At 38.0% G+C, this 20,885-nt stretch overlaps 1 protein-coding gene across 1 annotated transcript; it reads left to right on the top strand.

Moving 5' to 3' along the window:
* The first annotated feature begins 1,879 nt into the window (after positions 1–1,879).
* Positions 1,880–19,402, top strand: il1rl1 (interleukin 1 receptor-like 1). Its single transcript, XM_042494404.1, has 12 exons — positions 1,880–2,077; positions 6,201–6,264; positions 6,977–7,244; positions 7,427–7,616; positions 8,691–8,865; positions 13,367–13,432; positions 14,461–14,572; positions 15,126–15,268; positions 15,431–15,568; positions 16,873–17,037; positions 18,254–18,399; positions 18,651–19,402. Exons 2-12 carry the CDS (start codon positions 6,204–6,206, stop codon positions 18,897–18,899), a joined length of 1,713 nt encoding a protein of 570 aa, XP_042350338.1. The 5' UTR covers positions 1,880–2,077; positions 6,201–6,203; the 3' UTR covers positions 18,900–19,402.
* Positions 19,403–20,885: the final 1,483 nt, after the last annotated feature.

The following is a 20,885-nucleotide window of genomic DNA, read 5'->3' as shown; positions in this document are numbered from 1 at the left end:
TGTTGTGTTTTGGGACACATGCAGTTCATATTTGCCCTGAGACTTCTGGGTGCAGCATTTCTTTTTTCTGCACTGGCTCCATAGGGCACATATTAAACATACCTTGCCTGTTTTGGGGTTCTGTGTATGTTCTGGTTTTAAGTTGTCTTAATATGAACCAGTGTAATTCTGTTTCATTTTCTTTTAGAGTTATACTTTTTTACAGCGTGACTCTCACCTGTGGTCCTGAGCTTTGGTTAATGACCAAAGAATGAGACTGCTAATACAAATAGCCGAAATGGGTTTCCTCAGGAGGTTGGGCTCAGACTTGAGGCTCATTTATGTTCTCTTTACGTACAAAAATAGATATGTCTGTTTCACTGCCCTAATATTTCTATGCATCCTTTATGATGGCATGAATATAGCCAATAGATGGCACTACAGGGTGGGGTCAAAAGTTAAAAAAGAAACAAACGACAACAGTGAAGAAGGTCATAATATTGTGCCTTTAAATGGAAGAAGTCGTCAAATACCCGTCGCCAAAAGTCACATCATACGCCATGATCAGCTGAGAAAGCGGCAGACAGAACCATTCACTATGTTATTTCATTTAATTTCATCATTTTTTTTCAAAGAAATAGTGATAAAGAATAAAATACAACCACAATATAACGCAAAAAAACGTGTGAATGGAACACCCCAAATAAGTTTCCTGCAGCTTTTAGGAGGGGGCCCAGACAATTATCATGTAACGTCCATCTGCAGCAACATGATACGCGGACTGTCGCCATCAGTTGAGATGGCGAAACCTGTTGTGTCTGCATGATAAGTTGCATCCGGTTGAAATGCTGCCAGTAATGACATAATACTAGGAGCACAAAGGGTGTTTGGGATGAGTCCAACAAACAACAACCAGACTTTCATGAGTCTGGTGTTCACTTCTGGTCTGAATTTGTTTTGTTTTTTTTGTTTCTGCTGCGTAAATGGCTTTGTTTTATGTGAGGACTCTCTTTACAATGAATGAGGTGAATGATGGAATAGGAGATAATATATATATATATATATATATATATGGATCTTTAGATTTTTTAAGTTGTGAAAAAAAACCTTTTTTTGGAAAAAAAAGTTTTTTTTTCAAGTGAAATATGACTATTTTTAAGGTGGTGTTTTACCAAAATTCTGGCCACTTGCTTTTTATTAGCATCCTTTACCTTGTAACTTTTCAATATCGTCAAATTACTTGAAACTTAAGAACAGAAAATGTCAGATACTTTCAGATTTTTGCTCAAGTAATATTCTAATAAATTACTTTAACTTTTACAAAGTCATTTTTTAGGAAGATATCTATACGCTTACTTCAGTGTGGCTTTCAGGTACCTTTTCCATTATGTAGCTATATATGTAAATATATTGAATTTTGAGTGTCTGCCGGTTGAATGTTTTCTGGTTGTCATAGTAGTGATGTCAACATGTCAATGACACAACAATATACTGTACATGTGGTATCCTGTTCTCTTGAATCTGTCTCACATCATAGTGTCACAATCCGCCTGAGACAAAGTCTAATGAGATAATATGTACAAATTTATATTTACCCATGCAAAGCAGGCCAGACAAGCCAACCTCTGATAAGCTCACAACACTGCAGTTGCCACATCACAGTCTTTTTAAACACACCTGTCATTCAAATTTGCTCATTGTAAAAGATTAAGACACAAATGAAACAGGGTTTTAGGAAGACTTAGGGAGGAAATCACCTCTTCAGTCTGTGCTCATGCAAGTCTTGGCACACACAAATAGAGATGAATTTCTCAGAATGTAGAGGGCTTTCCAGTTAAATGTGTGTGTGTGTGTGTGTGGTGTGAGGGAGAGGAAGAGGGAAAAACGGAGAAGGGAGGGGGACTGTGCCTCAATGAATTAATCTATCATAACGTGAACGTGTGTGTGTGTGTGTGTGAGGGTGATTTCCCTTTCTTGCTTCCATCATGATGCTCACTCCGCACTCTGCAGCATTTAGTGATCAGCAGAAAAGATATAAAACCACGCAGAGGAGAGAAACAAGACAGAGACGATCCAGCTGTCAGCGTGCACTCACGAGGTAAGTGAGCTGTCTCACTTTGACTCCTCCACATTAATTTGAAACTAAAAGGAATTATAAAAGTACAGGTTTTGGTTATTTAAAATGCTAAATGAAACGTAAAGATGTATGAGATGACTGCACTTTACTTAATCAATGCGTTTTATTACAATTTCTTTATCAGGTCATCAACCATGGTGAGTTTAGTTAACCCTCTTAGAGCCTTTGAAAGTTTTCACTTGTGCTGCTTTCAGGGGCCTTTCACAAAGACTTTGAATTCTGAGCAAATATGTGCTACTTCTTTCAAAAACATGAGAAATGTTCCAAAAATTGCAAGATATATGTAGTTTTAGAGATTTTTTTTAGGTAGGGAAAAATGTCCAAAAAAGGTTAAAAAAAAAAAAAAAAAAAGGGAAAAGCTAGATTTCTAATTACTACAATTACATATTTGAAATTATTTATGAAATTAAATTTTAAAATTTAAATTTTTAAATTCAATTTTAACGTTAATTTTTCTAAAGCATTTTTTCATGTGTTACTTTTTTAACTTTCTTTTTATTTTTTTTCATTCACTAATTTTCAGGTAATTTTCTAGGACCTTTTTTTTAAAAAAAAAAATCTTACCAGCTTTTGGGTAATTTCTTCTTTCTTTTCTCGTAGCCCTCGTGGCTTTTTTCCCCCCTTTTTTTAAGAAATCAAGCCAATTAGCTCAGGTTTCAAAGTGTCGATGTTGCCATCTTTCACATAGTTACATTTAACTGCACTGAGAAGCAGTTATGATTCATTTATTGACAAACAACATTTGTTTTATACTCGCTATATATATATATATTTTTTTTTTATTTAAGATTGTATTAAACCATGTTAGACCTTCAAATCTGATTTATTCAAGTGGTCACAAAAAGAGGATGCGTTAATCTGTTTTGCAGCAGTGAATATTTACTGTGACTTCATTTCTGACCAACCGAATCTGTTTCAACATCAATGTAAATTTATGTTGGAGCAAAGCTTTTTGCATGCTGCTATGATGACAGTCCTGTGAGGGAGTGAAAACACACACAAAGAGACTGAGGGATTGATTTGGTTTTCAATCGTATGGTTTCAACATGAGGCAATTACAGCAAGGTTAAAGATGGATTAATCAATATCTCTATATTAACAGCTGATTAGATGACTGTGGGTCGCTCACAGTGACAAACTCACAGAGAATTATTCATCTCTGCAGCTCTAAGGAGCTTTTCAGCTTGGATCAGACTTTTCTGAAACAAAGGATAAATAAAGGTTTGAATAAACCTGACTCACAAACCTCACTCTCACTGACCCTTTCTTTAGCAGAAGAGGACAGAAAACACTGATAAACTGACTGTTCATTGCCTGCTCAGCACCAGCTGAGCGACAAAGTGATCAACTGGCTTTTGAACATAGTTGAGCATTTCAGCCCAGCTGTTACCCAGTTTGTAAGCTGACTTTTTCATCAGGAGATAGAGGGGATAGTGGATAGATGAAATGCCTGCCAAGCTGCAGACAGCTGCAGGTCATTGTTCAAAAGCCAACACCACCAGCTCTTTATTGGCAGCCCCTCATTCACAGCGTTTGTAAGTAAAGATATCTTTTCCAGTGTGTGTTTTTGGCTCCAAACCAGGGTGTTTTTCAGCAAATCTAAGTGACACATCGCAGCATGGTAGTATGGTAGTATCACAGTACTGCAGTGGTGTTTGAGCCTTTGAACCTGGGCGTTTTTTTTTTTTTTTTACCAGACCCAGTTGTCTTTAGGGGCAAAACGCTGCATTTGAGCCACATCCCCTGGGCGTTTTTCGTCAGCATTATATTGCTGCGTTTTCCAGCAGTGTTTGCGACACAAGCCTGGGATAATTTGCACACACATTGCAGCATTTCCTTTGGCATTTGAGCCACTTAATCTGTGTGTTTTTCACTGACATGTTGTGGCATTTCCCACCAACGTTTGTGTCAATAAACCTGGGTGTTTTTTTGTTGTTTGTTTTTTTACCAAGCCTAGGTATCTTCAGAGGCACATCACAGTATTTGAGCCAATGAACATCAGTGTTTTTCACCAACATATTGTGGCGTTTTCCAGAAATGTTTTTTGACAAACCTAGGGTGACAACATGATGTGGTCTTTCCCAACATTTGTGGCTACAAACCAGAGTGTTTTTTTTTTTTTTAACCAAACCTAGGTTACCTTAGGGGCACATCGCAGCATTTGAGCCACAAATTTATTTATATTTGTGTTTTTCATCAAGATATTAGGACATTTTCCAGCAGCATTTGTGGCATCAAACCTGGGTGTTGTTACTGACACACTGGGGCGTTTCCCAGCAGCGTTTCAGACACTGGATCTGGGTGTTATTATTATTCCTACTTTTCCAATGGATCTGTGCCACCAAACCAGTGTTTAAAGTGAAAACAAGATCTTAGCTATCATAACCAAGAGGTTTTTTCCTATGAACAAAGTATTTGCTGCATTTTTAAAATGTAAAGAAACGTTCAATTTTAATGGATCTGCTGGATAACATTGGACAAATGTAAAGCATCTGTGGTTTGCATAAATGTTTACAAACATTTTTTTTCTGCCGAGTGGTTTGAGCATTTAGCAGCAATAGATCAAGATTTGTTGGAGAACACAATACAGCCAAAGTATTAAATTTACATCCATCCGTTGGCCAGAAACACGTCTCAAAGTGAACACAGTGTTGCTTCATCTCTGCAGGATGTGTAACTAAGCAGCTGATTTCGAAAACTATGTTGCTTATCTCTCTGGTATTCAGAGTATCTGATATCGTTGAAGGAAACATGTACCCTGCAGTTTTTCAGTCTTATCACAAGAGGATTTCCTAAATAGAAGATTATGTCCTCTGCAGAAACTGTTTTAGAACATTTTCCATTGCATGCATATGCAAGCTGCTGCTACATGCCTGTCAGTGAAAACTGACTAATTTCTCACTCATAAAATATTTTTACTTGACATAGCAAGTTGTTAGGGACTGGTCTTTACTTATCAGGGGTGGCTAGCATGAGACTTTGTTTGTTTTTTATGTATTTATTTATCTATTTTTAATCTTCACCATCCCTGAAGCTACAAATATGTTTTATTGAGCCTTGCAGACTGACAAGGGGAAAATGCATCAGAATCAGAATCAGAAAAAGATTTATTGCCAGGTATAGTTAACACAATACGAGGAATTTGTTCTGGTGGGTTGGTGCAACATAAATATAGAAAAAAAGAAAACAGATAAAATAGAAGATACAAATATAAAATATAAAATATAAAATATAAACTTTCATCCAGTGCATGATGACTCACCTTCCAAAAATAACCTTTTTTAAAATGCGTAGTACATTCACTCTACATTTAGGTCTTGCAGCCAAGGCAACTAGCCAAGAGAGTTATCACCACAACGAACAGCTCATTTCTTGCATGCGGACATGCATTCAGGAGGGCAGAATTTACATAGGCCTATTTTACTAGTTCTGGTGACATTATAGTTTCTTAAAAATTTCTGGTGTTTTTTTAAGAAAAGACTTATAGAAAAAAATACACACACACACACACACACACACACACACACACACACACACAAACATATGTTCTGAGGTTACTTAGTTATGATGGTTTCTTTTTTATTTAAAATTGTTTCTTCTTCAAAAATCAACAAAAAATATGCTATTTATCACAGCCAGAATCTGTAAAAACAGAAGTTATCATTGGATTTTCAAATTTCCTACAATCCTTGAACACATCATGTGTTATTATACAGGTTTGTGAAACACAATTCCATGACTTTTCCGACAGTATATAACTTTTCCAGGCCTATAAATTGCTTTTTGCAAATTCTGTGACTCTCTATGAACCCTGGAGTGTTTCTAGACAAAAGTTTACGTGAGTGACTGACTGACAAACTAACATTTGGTGTACAGCCTGATATGTCGTAGCAGACCTGTTTTTAAACTTTCATGATGGTATTGTTTTGTGGGGGAAAGGTAACATGTGGAGGCGATTTCAAGTAACAGCACTGTGGTTAAAGGTTCCTGCAGGACTGACAGAGCATGAATGAGACCATAATTTACATTTAATTTAACAAGAACCTAACGTGGTTTCACTTTGATTGTGCTTTGCGTCCCTCAGAAAATGGATCCTTTTCAAGTCATCTTCCTGATCTCCCTGGTGATAACAGCACCCAAATGTTCAGGTAGGATTTACATTATGATGAAGGGGAGTGCATTAATGGATCTGTTCTGAAAGCAGTAATCATATTAAGAAGTCGATCCCCGTTGACCCACACATGCACTGTAAAGTCTCATAGTGCTGAAGCGGCACATGTAGCAGAGGGCTGTCTTTAATGGCTAGCCACCGCTGTGTTAAATTAGCAGAGGGTGGCATGAATAAACTGCATGCATGAAGAAAGTGTTACACAAAAGTCACCACATTTGGAGGAGAAAAGGCCAAAACATATGGATTTTTTCCTGTCTTTAACTATGTTTGGAAAGTAATTTATAATTTTATCATGTAGTTGAAAGGGTAAGGCTGGTAATTTCACTTCCTTTTCACAAATAAATCCCCAAAAAAGATCTAAACCAACTATGAATGTATCTGATAAACAAGTATTGTTGTTGCAGCAAACATAGTCTGTATGAAAATAATGGACGTAGCCACTCTTTTAATACATCATAGGTGTAAATACAATAGCACTAAATGTAAATAATACATGTTTCCCCATCTCTATCTTTATGTTAATGTCATTATTCCTGCTAGGCCTCCTGTATAAATAAGGTTTTGAAACCTTTATCTGCTAAAAAACAATGAGAATATTAAAATAATCCCCTCGGTTAAATTGCTCCATGTATTTAAATCAGTCATATATCATCACTTAATGTTTTTTACTTTCATTTTCATCCTCACAGCATCTTTTCCCATATCTTCTGAGACAACCGAGCTGCTGTGCAGTGAAATGGACAAAGATGAATACAATCTTACTGAAGGGGAGGCATTTTATTTTGTGCCTGACGAACTGGCACTGGAGAGTAACAACTCCAAAGAAGAGACCAAATGGTACAAAAACAACGTCAGTACTGAACTCAGCACAGACGAGAACCAGAACGTACATTACCACGGTGCAGCACTGTATTTCTCAAACCTCCGCACTGAAAACTCTGGCCTTTACATCGCGAGGTAAGAATACTTCTTTCTGTACAAATACATTTTGGCAACATTGGAAATTAAGTTGAATTTTTCTTATTTATTCAAAGTAAGATCACACTCATGTTATGGTCTGATCTTTTGGCACTTGTGAAATGCGATCTGATAATGTGGACCCTGATCTATGTCACAAAAGCCTTTTGCTTCTTCTCTAGGAATGAAGAGCCATCGGGAAAATGTTACAACTTTTATTTACAAATCCAAGTCTTCAAAGCAAGCTATCCACTTGAGGAGAAACTCCTCTATGGGGAAGTCGACAACTCTGATGTGTTCAAAGAGATCTCTTGTCCAGATCCTGCCAGACTCCCATGTGAAAAACTTGGAGGACATTTCAGCTGGGAAAAGGTACCTGAGATTACTTAGTTAATATTATTTTTTCAGGTTCTAAACTGTAAATCTAGTGACATGATTTCATTTTTGGAAAAAGATAATTTATGAAATATCATATTTTTTGAGGTACGAGCACATGAACAGGCCTCGAGCTGTAATCATGAGAGCGAAATTTGAGTTGCCGCGTTGTGATGTTTGGGTGACGTTGCAGGGTTGCAAAAATGACGGAAAGCAACCGATTATAGCTCATAAATGAATAAAAACATCAAGTAGATACCCGATGCACATGATATGTTCCTTTTTTCTGGCGCTGAAGCACAAAGGAGCTCTGTGCTACTTGCTTTTGGTTAAACATAAGCCACACAAAAAAAACAACCTTTTTACTTCAAGCGTCCATGTTTGCTGCTTTTTTCTTACCACAGAACTTGGATGCATGCATGTCGAAATTACGACTGCTCAGTTTTTAGATGTGAAGGCAAACTACATTTGTATTGACATATACAATTATAACACTTATCTAAGTTCTTGATATTGAAAATAAACAGTATTTTCAGTATTTTTGTCATATCGTCAATAATATCATTATTGCAAAAAAATCCTGAAATGATATGATATTGCTTTGCATCCATATCGCCCACCCCTGCATAGAACATAGGCACAAAACTGCATCAGAGGCAGACTGTGCAGGATTTGTAACTTACTGTTTGTAGACACAACATTAAAACTTGGGCCCTCCTCCTCGGCTCAACGACACTGAGGGAGCAGCGGTGGTCAAACTAGAGAGAGAATGACGAGAGGAAGCGGCGTTAACATTAACTAAGCAGTAAATTGGAGAAAAAGATTGTCATTTTCTGGTTGTTTCACAACATTTACAGTCCAAAGCACAAATAAAAACACCCACACTTCTGCACAACCCTGCAGGAAGCTTTGTGTGAATTCAGCTGAAGCGCATGCTTATTCAATTTTGCCCTAAACTGAGGAGGAGCCCTAAAAACACAACGTACGCTGATTTTGTGGGGCTTGGTTTTGGGTGTAAAATACACCACAGGGTCTAATTTCTTCAAATGACCTTGCTCCTCTTTTTGTTAGTATCCCATCCAGCCCCGGCTGGAGGACTTCACGCAGCATGAAGATCGCCAAAAAGCTGAACTGCAGATATCGAAGGCTAGTGCTGCTTACAATGGCATCTACACTTGTATTTGTACCTGGAAACACAAAGGAAAGGAGCATAAGACGAAAGCCTCCAGGAAGCTAACACATCTAGGTGAGTGAGTGTTTTCTGTTTTTTAAAAGCCACTCGGGAAACTCCTTCAAAAAAGAGTCCAGAAGTTCAGCTTGTTATTCATTTTACCTGTTAACTGATGACATAAATCATCCTTTAAGTTTATTTGTGGATTGTTAATGCCTCTAGATAATGCTCAGACTTAAAACCTTACTTCTAATATACAGTACCGAACATATTGTGTGTTTGCATTGTGGGAACTTGGGGTGAAACCTCGGAGGTGGGAACATCTACAGCCCTCTCAGCCTTTGTGTCTATTGCAGCGTAGGACCCCGGTAGGACCCAATTTACCCTGAGGTTATCAATACTTCTTTTGCTGGGTTTTATGCTGCGTTTATGTGATGTGAGAAGGTCGGAGTTTCAGAGTTGGGAAATCATTCTTACAACTTTGTTGTGTTCATGTTCTTACGATCGAGTTGCAGAGTTGTTTTTCCGACAAGTTAATTTTCCCAGTGAAAAAGTCATCATTCCGATTATTCAGACATCACATGAACGCAGCATTAAAAAAAGGCCCATGCAGTTTCTCAAGGCCACACTGAAGTACTTTTCCCGAGGCAGGGACTTGTTTTGCCACCGTTAAAGTTCTCCTACAAAGGTGGTTCCTGCGGTGGAGACATGTACCAGCAGGTGAGACCCCATAAAACTACCCCAAGTTCCTGCAGTGGAAATGGGCCTATGATTATTCTGAAAGACGAAAAATTTAAGGAATGTAAATTCTCCCCTCATTCAAACAGAGGAATAAGTATCTCATTGTTCAAAATAATACCATCATTTCATACTACTCAACATATAAAAGCTCAGGTGTGTCCACCTCCTCTTTGTCTAGATAAACCGCACAAAATCTGGGCACAAAGGGGCAAAGGGTCTGAATTCAGTCTCTTAATTTATCATCTGTGTGTTTTGAGCGTAACATGAAATCACGCAGTCAGAGTGTGTTTACTTTAAAAGCCAGATTAGCCTGAAGCTGGTGCACTGCTATTTACATGGTGGATTTGGTGAACTGGAGAAGTGAACTGTTTTCTGCTCAGACTGATGCAGTAAAGGCAGTGATGTCACTGCAACAACTATTGTGGGGCATTTAAGCAGCAAAACTAAAAACTGTAGTCATAAACTCCTCAGAGGAAACAGAACTAAACTTTTAGCTTCTGAACTAATCAACAGTTACGCTGCCTCTCGTGTGTAAATGCAAAGCAGCTCTGCTCTGCTCTCTGCTACGTTCACATTTTACAGAATGTCATCAATATTTTCCTCATTCATAATTTATTATTACATCTACTCATCTGTGTGTTATTGTGTGTGTAACAAGCACAGTGTGAGCATGTTGTGAACCTCTCCGTGTAGGCGCATCTTACTATCTGAAGGCCATTATCTCTCAAATGGCACAAATTGAAATTTGCAAATATAAAATACTGCAAAAAAGTTTTTACACCTGCATGAGGTGGTATTTCAGGCAATTCAAAAAAGCAATATTTAGCAAAACTGCAATCGAAACACTTTTATGCTTGTTTGTAGGTGCGACAAGAGGTGTTACTGCATCGCATAACTCTGCATAACTCTTCAGAAGTTGAGCCAATAATACAAAGATTTTGAATCCACAGTTGCTCTGTGAAATCTTTCATCTCCCAGAAATCTCTTATACATGGCCCTTCATTACTGATCACATAACACGCCTTCAACTGGAAATAATGACGGCTGGTGCGGTGGCTGCAATAGAAATAAACCTGCCAATGTTTTGAGCATCCATCGCCATACTTCTTGGTATGTTATTGCGAGAGGAGAAGTCACATAACATCGCAAGAGAAGTCGTTTAACATCACTCGATGGAAATGTGGTTGTGTTTAATCAACAGTTCTAAAATATCACTTAAGTTTTGCACAAATCTGTTATGGAAACTGGCCTTGTATAGCAGGAAAGTTCAGCCCTATTCTGACTTAAGACTGGATGGCGCAGTCACTTTCTCAAAAAACAATACATCAACAATGCACTTTCATACCTGAAGGCTTCTCTAATCGCTGCTGCCTTTCAATAAACATATTTTTTTCTTACACTGCATTGTAATAAACCAGGAGACAGAATATTCCCCTAACATGAACTATGTTATAAATACAGAATTGCTTATATGTACCATTTACTGTAATTTACTTACATTTTAAATCCTGGACTGTCCACACCAGAGAAGACTAAAAGTGGATCTGCAACAAACCACTTGCCATGAAGGTGCAACAAGGGAAAAGTCGGCATCACTCGTCACTGACTCATCATGATCCTCGAAACTCTGCAGAACGTCTCTTATAACCACACCACCTCCTCAAAATCTATCCCACCCTCACCCATTAGGTACACATATACATCAATGTTAAATGGAATACTACAATCATATTTGTGTTGCATTTCAACAAGTCAGGAGACTCATGTGCAAGAGACCATCTGGACTTCATGTGTAAAGCAGTGGAATTCCCCTTTAACATTTTACTTAGCATGTATTGTATTAAATATCTGAATGTACTGTACAAACTTACATTACTATTGTCATGGTAGAGTCACGTCTTTACACTACAATTTGCACTATTGTTGCCTAATTAAACTGTGCTATTTATTATTTTTATAGGTTTTGATGCGAATATTAGGTGAATTACCTTCCTTGTTCTGTTTGTCTTCCTTTTTTTTTAATTTTGTTTTGTATCGGCAAACAAACAAGAATGTGGACTGACTAAAATAGTACAGTATATCTCTGCGCATGAAACAATAAAGATCTGAAACTGTGCACTTTTTGTTTTCATATTCCTTCCACTTCCCTGCTCTAGATCTCTTTTTTTTTTTTTTTTGCAAAAAATCTCTCAATCAACCCAGTGTATGTTATGTTAAGTGTTAGCTTGGATCCAGAGGTAGAAACTCTAAATCACTGATGACTTGAATAATTTTGTAAAGTTCAGTCCAGCCATTTGGAGCCCCTGACTATGTAGTAGTTTGACCTTTTATCCGACTCTGAGCAGCTGCATCACCTTTCATCCTCCCTTACAATGTGCACAGCAGGAATGACTGCATGACTGTTCACACTGCTGTGGGTTTTGGTGCTGATTCACTTCATCGGTACATTCGGTATGTTGCTGGTTCAGTCTGTTCTGTTCAGAGCAAAACTAGGCTTAAACAAGCACTGTTTAGAAGTTTATAACTAAGACTTTAACAAACTTTTTAGATGGTGGTTCAGCTGTATAGAGTCAGTTAAAAAGTTGCTGTTAAAGATCCTCTCGTACATGTACTGGACACTTCTATCATTCAGCACTGCTGATGTGTTTATGTTAACTACTGTTAACTGAGTGCATTAATCAGAAGTTGCTTTTGACAAGTGTGTCAGATTGTGATGTAACAATTTGGAAATTTTACTTTAGATGACTTTTGTTAAAGTGTTTGTTGTCTGTTGAGACTGTTTTTGTACACGATGCAACCGCCATTGCTAGTTTCAGAACAATGTAGTTGTCATTTTCCTTGCCAGCGCCCTGATTGCAAAAGTAGCAAATGTACTCTCGCCCCTTTGTGAGCTAAAGGGCATGTAGTCTTAAAATTAGGTGCGGTCAGGCTCATTGGTGGCATATTGTGATTTTGAGGCAGCAGAAAGTGACTGCACGATCGACTGACAAAAACTTGGTCTGAGGTCAGAATGTTGCAGTATTTTCCTGCTATTCAAAGGGCACATTATTTAAATAGTAAGATACAGGCATAGGCAGGTCCATCACCCACTTACAGCTTATGAAACACACCGGGGTGCACAGATGGGTTGCATAATACATAATTTATCAAGAAAATATTAGTGACATTCTCGATAATGTGAACATAGCAGAGAGCACAGCAGAGCTGCTGTCTGACTCCCTATTAAGAGAGACTCTGTGCACATTTACACACGAGTAGACAGATAACTTCATTGATAATTTACAAAGCTAAAGGTTTAGTTTTGCTCCTTTTTTCAAGTTTATAACTTCAGTAGTTAGTTTTGCTGCTTAAATTTTCCCATGATATTTGCTGCAGTGACATTGCTGCTTACAATGCATTACGCTTCACAGAAAACTGCTCGCTCCGCCATTTAAACAGCAGTACACCAGCTTCAGGTTCACCTGGCTTTTAAAAGGAGTGGGATATGACACTCTGATTGGTTAAGTTCATCTTATGCCTGAACACACCTGTGATTAATTAAGGGACTAAATATAACTCATTTGCCCCTTGTGCCCTTAATGCACATTTTGCTGCATCAATGTGTTTACAGTCTGTTCTCTAAAAAGTGAAATCTTGGTGTTACAAAAACATCCTGCTTGCAAAATTCAACAAATAACAGTTGATGAAATCTAGCATGATGGGTCAGAGGCTACAGAGTTGGCACCAGTCGTTGTGTTGATTCGGGTCACAACACTGGAATGTGATCGCTGATGTGTGTCCTTTAAAAAGCGGAGAGAAGCACTCATTGTTGTGTTTTCTTTTTGTTTTCTGGCAGAGCCACGGTTCTACCGACCGTTAGATTTCATTTCTCCAACCAACAAGGAGCAGTTGGCTGATGAAGGTATGAACACTTCACCTAATAGTGCTGCCAGAACACTGCAAATACAACGATTCTTAATCGACTAAACCACTTACACCTTAACCACGTGTTATCAATTATTGTTTAAGCATTGCTTTTTGTTGGGACCTCAGTGAATTGTTAGAATTACCCAAGTAAAAGTACTTGGGTAACTACCGACAGAGTTCCTTCAAGAGTTAAGAAAATCAATTATTTCAAAATCAGAAAGGTACCATCCTCACTGAGGTCAAGACAAGCAAAGCTCTGTTTAGATTTCAAGAGACACTACAATTTTTATTTTATTTAGGGAATGTATGCATGTGTGTACCAAATTTACATCTCAGACATGACACATTTTGAAGATGATTTTTTGGGGCTTTTTGCCATGCTTAAGCTGTCTTATTTTATAAAACAGTGGATGACATGGAGCAAAGGGCCGAGGTTGGAATTGAACCCGCAGTCGCTGTGGCGCTGTAGCCTCTGTACATGGGGCCCTCGCTCTACCAACTGAGCTACTGGGCGCCCCTAGAAACTGCGTATTTTCTCAGAATTTTGTCAAACCTCATTAGCAGTGGCTAGTCTTGATTCTTCAGAGCTAGTCTAGCAATGGATTTAAAATTTTAAAAAAGGGAATCTTGGAAAACATCAAATTTAATAGTGCATGGACAGACTTGTTTGTTTTCACAACCAACGCTGAAGAGTTTATGCACTAAATAATCATAATGCAGAGTTGCTACGTTATGGTAAAACATATAGATAAATGTTTATTTAGACCCATTAGTACTGTTTACAGGCTATACTAGACTTAATAGTATGTGTGACCTTCATTATGAGGCTCAAACAGCCCGCTGTCATTCTGAAGTTGTCAAATACCAACGCTTTGTCAGGGTTTCTGTGTCAGACTGTAATTTGTAATTAGTAATTAGTATTAGTAAGCATTAATAAATCAGGAAAAAAACACTATAAATCAATATTTTAAAACAGTCTTTCCTTCTTTCTAATATGATACTGAAACTTGTTCTTTCCTGCAGGTTTTAGGATCAATCTGAGCTGCTCAGTTCACTGTGGGACTAATGTGGGATCTTCCTGCAGCGCCAGCTGGGAGATTGAGGGAGTGCCTGCCCAGAACCAAATCACGAAACTGTAAGTATGATCAAAAACTGAACTGAACTCATTCAAGAAAAAGATGACACAACATACCAATGCAATGTGTCAAAACTGTGTAGAACACACACTTGGAATATACTCACACAGGTGTTTTCCCTCATGCACATTCACTCGGATTAAACACGCACACAAACTGACTCACAAATGGACAAATAAGGTGAGTTATCGGGATCTAGGAACCATCATTTTCTCAATTTTCATGCCACTCCTGTGAGATGTTATTGTATGAGCAACCAAAATTTGTCATTGTACGGTTCTGCAAACCACGAAAAAAACAACCACTTTTCATTGCACTATCCTGAAATGAAACACAGCCAAAGGATGCAGTTTTAGTCTGATCGATATGGCTATCCCCAGAACTGTTAACTTAACTAAAAACTTTTCTCCTAAATTCTACATTTTCTTAAATTCAAGTTTCTAAACTAAATTTTGATTTTGTGCATTGCCTTTTGCATTTCTCCACGATCAACGATAGTGATGACTTTTGACTCCTTTTCTTTGATTAACCAAACTGTATCTTCTCCGTCAGCGAGAACCCTTCACAGGAAACCATCGCCACTGCAATCCTGACCATTGAAAAAGTGTCTGCTGCAGATTTCAATACCGAATTTAAATGCATCGGCAGAGACTTTAATACAGTGAACTCCACCACTTTAACTCTTAAGCGGAGAGGTCAGTGACAGGAACATGGATGACTTTATCAGGGTTGGATTATTTTTTATTATTTTTTATTTTTTCTCTTATGAAATTTATTGACAAAATGAAAAAAATGTTGAATACCAGTGACACATATGCAAACTGTACACAAACTGCAGTTTTCTGTTTGTTTTCCAGAGTCAATTATTCCACTGGTCATCGGGGGAGTGTGTGTGTTTTTTGTCTGCGTGTTTGCCGCCATGCTGGTCAAACACTTTTCCATCGACCTCGCTCTTTTCTTCAGACCCTACTTCCCACTGAGCAGTTACAAAAAAGGTATGAATTTTGAATTTCTCTTGCTGGTGATGTCAGTTGGCACACATCAGTGAGGAGTTGTTTTTGGGACAGTTCAACAATGAGATAACTTTTTCCTTGTATGTGCTGGCCGCATAAGTTGGTAAAGCAAATGGAAAAGTTGGATACAGTTCAAATAAAAAGCATCTCATTGTTTTAGCCTTTGTTTGAACGGGATAGTTTCGCAAAACAGAACAAAAACAGGTTTTGGACAGAAAATGCAGGGTGTGGTGAGGGTGCGCTGGATCATAATGATCTCATCAGAAAGAAAAAACAATTATTTTTTTTGAACACTGAACAGACTAAAATCAAAACAATCATTTAAATTAACCACAGGAATATCCTTGGCAGGATTTTCCTAAAAGAAAAAAAACTTTCAATACACACGGAAATAATCCCTTTCAGTAATAACTTTTAAAACACTTAGGCCACATTTAGATAAGAAGGGCCCTACTAAAAACAAAAAAGTCTTTCCTCTGTGTTTTTAAAAAAATCATATTCATATGATAACAATGCAAAAAATTTTGCATGTACACAGATATGCAAAACAACCAGAAACACTGTAGACAGGCTACCAGGCCAGTAGTTGGCAGTGTAACTTTGTAATGATACTAGAAGAAGAAGTATAGAAAGCAGTGTAGCCATGACGCCACTGTTCTCACAGGATCTGCGCATCACCAGTTTACGTGGCGACAGAAAGGGTTAAGTTTTCAGAAGATTACACTCTTGAACCTGGTTTTAATATTTTGTCTTCTGACCCAACTTGGTACGTCAGGGCTTGGATTACTTCAGATGTGCAGTATGGAAAATTGTATATTTCAAGGTTTGAATCCTGGTAACCATTTCCTTCAATTGTTTGGGTGATGAGTGCAAAGCCTTTTCCCTGCAAACCTGTCAGTGTTTTGTGGGCTATAAAACTTCCCCCATCTTTCCACTGGCATGAGGGTAAATAGATCATGACTGATTTTTCATTTTTGGGTGAACTATCCCTTTACAGGGAAGACCTCTCTGTTCCCCCATTCTGCCACTGAACCTTTTACACAACACAGCAAGGCAGAATAACAGCATGAAATTCCCACCCTCTTAAAGGGGCTCAAATGACACAGCGGCGAAAAAAAAAGAGAAAAAAAGGCAAATATAAAGGGAAACACCAAATGAGAGTGAATCTGGGGTTGTGTTTTTACTATTTCGACTTTCACTTTTACTGGTGAGCGAGTTAGCAAGCAGTCACCCACAATCCTGTGTATATAACTTCATGCTTCTATGAATTTGTTTGTACTTTCCAGATACGAGGATGTACGATGCCTACGTGGTCTACCAAATGCAGAGCATGGACAAGGACACAGAGGACACACTCTGTGAGTTCGTCACAAGGATTATGCCGTCCGTCCTCGAGGAAAAGTGCGGATATCGACTCTTCATCCATGGCAGGGATGACATACCCGGGGAAGGTCAGAAATTAACGGTGTTCCTTAATATGGATAAAACCACTGGAAAAACCAACTTTAAAACACCATCTGATATACTGCATACAGGCTTCAGGACTAAGAGTCCTTTTATAAACTTTTTTTAATTACGTTACTCACATACTTTGCATTATTAGGGGCACCTCTGCTCTGCTGTCTTGTTAATGCAAATGTTATTTCTAATTCCTATGATGAAATGTAACTTCCCCTGCATGACACTAAAACAAACGTTGCATACAGGCCCAGTGCTATTTCAAAGTTCCTCAACTAAAATTTGGGGCTAATTGTCCTGATCATGGCACTACAGCAACCCTCTAAAGTTTAAAACTTACTACTTACTACGACTTTGCAACTTACATCAAAATGTAGCCCCAAACGGTGGCTTTTTTTATCCCGCACACTATACCACTGACTGTAAACAGCTACTGCCTATTCTGGCTAAATAAATCTCAATTTCACAAGAAAAAAAGGGACAATTTTTCATGTCATGGTAAAAGTAGTGTGGTAAATGTCAGAATTGAATCTCAAAAACTGAATTCTTGACAATATTTCAAATGATGTCCACATGTCAACTATTGCAGTCAATGGAAATAGAAGCATTTTTATGATCAGGTCAAATTGAAGTACAGACATTTCTATGTTTGACTTGTCAAAAGAAGTTTTGACACTAGATTATAATCATGCAGCCCTAGTGATTTGAGTGTGAAGTCAGTCTGTGGCAGGTAGCTTAACGAAATCATGACTGGTGTCTAAGGTTGTAGATTTAAGCTCTGAGTGATGAAAATATATTGATATTTTAATTTCAAGTGTTAACTGTAATTCTTATTTGTCTTCCTTCTCTTTCTTTCCCCCCACATTCCTCCTCAAAATGCCTGGCCCTGATTCATTTTTTTATCAAAACTGTTTGGAGAACAATTTATGAGACACAATTGTAGGGATGAAGTTATTCTCTTTTCCATTTTCTATCTTACTTTCACACTCTCTTTTTGCATTTGTTTCTTCTTCTCCTCTTTTTCTTTGCTTTGCTTTGTATTTATTTAGAGGTTTCTAGCACTTTCTAACAGATACGGTAAAATAAAAAAGCTGAAACACGGTGTACTTGTCTGAAAGGGTCCTATCCAGCACTCTGAACAGTTTTTGTTTGTCTGTTTGTGAAAGATTTTTCAAACACTACATGAACTGGTTTTGTGCGACTCCACAGACCGCCTGGAGCTGGTGGAGGACTGCATGAAGCAGAGCAGGAGGCTGATGGTCATTCTCACCCCGGGTTCAGGAGCAGAGTCAGACAGCACAGACCGACCTCCGGTCTCACCCCAAAACACAGTGATGGGAGGCTTTGACTGGCAGGTACAAGTACTAAAGAAGGCAGATGTTTTTGGCTGCAAAGTGTGGTAGTTTTGAATAAAAATCAAGTTCTCTTTAACAATTTTTACATAAAAGTTATAAATACTGAGAAGGAATGAGGACACACTGCTAATCTTAGAAGAAAATATAACTCATCCATGACAAAATAAATGGAATAAAACAGCTGTAGACCCTATTTTTTTCTTGTTGCATAAATTTTGTCTTATTGCTGATTTTGTCATATATTTTAACAGCTGGGGCTTCACCACGTGCTGGTCCAGAGGGAAATGAGTGTGATTCTGATCCAACTAGGAAACACTGGACCAAAAGGATACACACACCTTCCCCCTGGCCTGCAGCATCTGATTCAAAAGAGCGCCCCCATCAAGTGGCCCGTGGGTTCACGGGGCGCGGCCGCGTGGAACTCGCGCTTCTGGAAGAGAGTGCGATACCTGATGCCTGCAACGCCTGCCAAAAAATGTCTACACCCTGCTATTATTTGAAATACAATGAATGCATTTTGGCCTTCCTGGAGCGACTAATAAGCAGCATGTGTAATAAAAAGGGTCCAGACAGACCGGTCCCATCTAACGCATCACAGGGTTCAGTCAGAATGATGCAATGACTCCAGACGGAGTGTATTCACTGTTGGCCCAAGGACCTGTTTATTCTTCTATAAAACTGTTACAGTGTCACTGCTCATGTCCTCATCACCCTATTGTGGGTTAAAGACAGGGTGAAGTTATGGAAACTCTGAGAGGCAAGAGAGATCAAAAATCGAACGATACATTTGCTAGGTCTGATCTTTTCCTCTCTTATGTTTATTACTTAAGAAAAGGTGAAAAAAAGGTTTGCCAGGCTCATGTCTGTGTGTTTGTTGTTGTAACCTGTTTTGGTCACAAGAGGCTGAAGTGAACCGCCACTACCTCAGGTTTTAACCCTTTCATATTACACACTCGTATCGCCCTGTGCACAAAATGCGCTTTTCAAAATCAAGCTTTAAAAAATATCATACAACATTATTGTTTTCAACTTTCACTGAGTTATTTATTTTTTTAACAGACATCATTTATTAACCATTTAACCCTTTAAATGCCAGGTGTTGGTCAAGATGTTGCTATGTTTTTAGATGAAAAAAAATATATTGAAAAAGGAATTATTATCAATATACTTCATGCAAAGTAGAAAAAGCATTTCTCAGAGCAAAATATAAATACATAAGAACAATAAACACTAAAAACAGCCTCACTGTCAGTAAAAACAACTCTAAAAAAATAATGAAAAAAAAACAAAGGAATTTAAAAAAATCAAACGGTGCCCAGTACAGGTATATATAGAAAACTGCCCTCTTCGAAGAGATTGTATGATATCTAACAAAAATGTACCCACAACAGTTTGTACGACATCTTAGCATCCCATGACCGACATTACGTCCTTAACATACCGTTATGTAATTAACGTACGGTTATAGTGGTTAGGTTGAGACATTAATAGTTGCTAAGGTTAGGATTAAGAAACGAAGAATGGTGAGGATGTACCTTAAAACGAAATTCAGTCAAAGTTCACAGGGATTTCACACGCATCACAAAAGTCTAGATTTTAGTGAGCTAAAGTAAGCTGAAAACCATTCCCCTGAGTGGAAACAGAGCTTTTACTATATATTCACCGGTAAAAAAAAAAAAAAAAATACATTGTGAAGACAATAAAAGTGCCGGTACAACAGCATTTCAAGACTTGCTATTACTATTAAACTATTTTTACTCAAGTAAAGGATCTGAACCGTCTTCCACCAGTGCAAGAAACACACGCATACAGGAAGAGACTGTTTGCGTCACAGGTTAATGTAGGTTTTGGCCACTGGGTGGAGACAGTCAGTCAGAGACAGGATGAAGACATTAACTATTTGTTCTCACATATGCAGAGACATGCAGTGAACAGCTGATTATGTGGCCTGTTCAGACTGTGTCAGCTGTTCAGTCAGCCAGCAGCTTCTGCCTGTGAGTCCTGCAGAGTAAAGTTTCTTAATGTGTGATAAAGGATTAAAGCCGGAGTGGATGCCACGTTAAAGTAAGTGATAATCTGTCATTCCTTTTTTTTTTTACATGGATACACATTTTTTTTTATATTTCAGACATGAAAAAAATCATTTATGCCACTAGGGAACATTAAAATGCCACCCACTGTCTGCAGGAGTGTTATTGTAGGAAGACGCAGTAAACTGCACGCAGTATGAGCAAGTATCAGTGCAACAGCTGATCCAAAAATACAATAAAATCATACTTAGTGCATAGAAACACAATATAAATGTAGTTAAACCAGAAGAGATAAATATGTCATCAGTTACAATACATTTATTGCCTTTTTGCTACTGACCATTTTCACTATTTTACCACAGACTAGGGGTCGACAGATTATCAGCCTGGCCGATTATCAGCGCCGAAATTTGGCATTTTTAATCTTTATCTGCGTTTTATTTTAATGATCACTGA

Source organism: Plectropomus leopardus, chromosome 10 (genome assembly GCF_008729295.1).
Source record: "Plectropomus leopardus isolate mb chromosome 10, YSFRI_Pleo_2.0, whole genome shotgun sequence".
NCBI lineage: Eukaryota > Metazoa > Chordata > Actinopteri > Perciformes > Serranidae > Plectropomus > Plectropomus leopardus.
The sequence above is the reverse complement of the archived record's forward strand: the minus strand, read 5'-3'. Positions and strand labels throughout refer to the sequence as shown.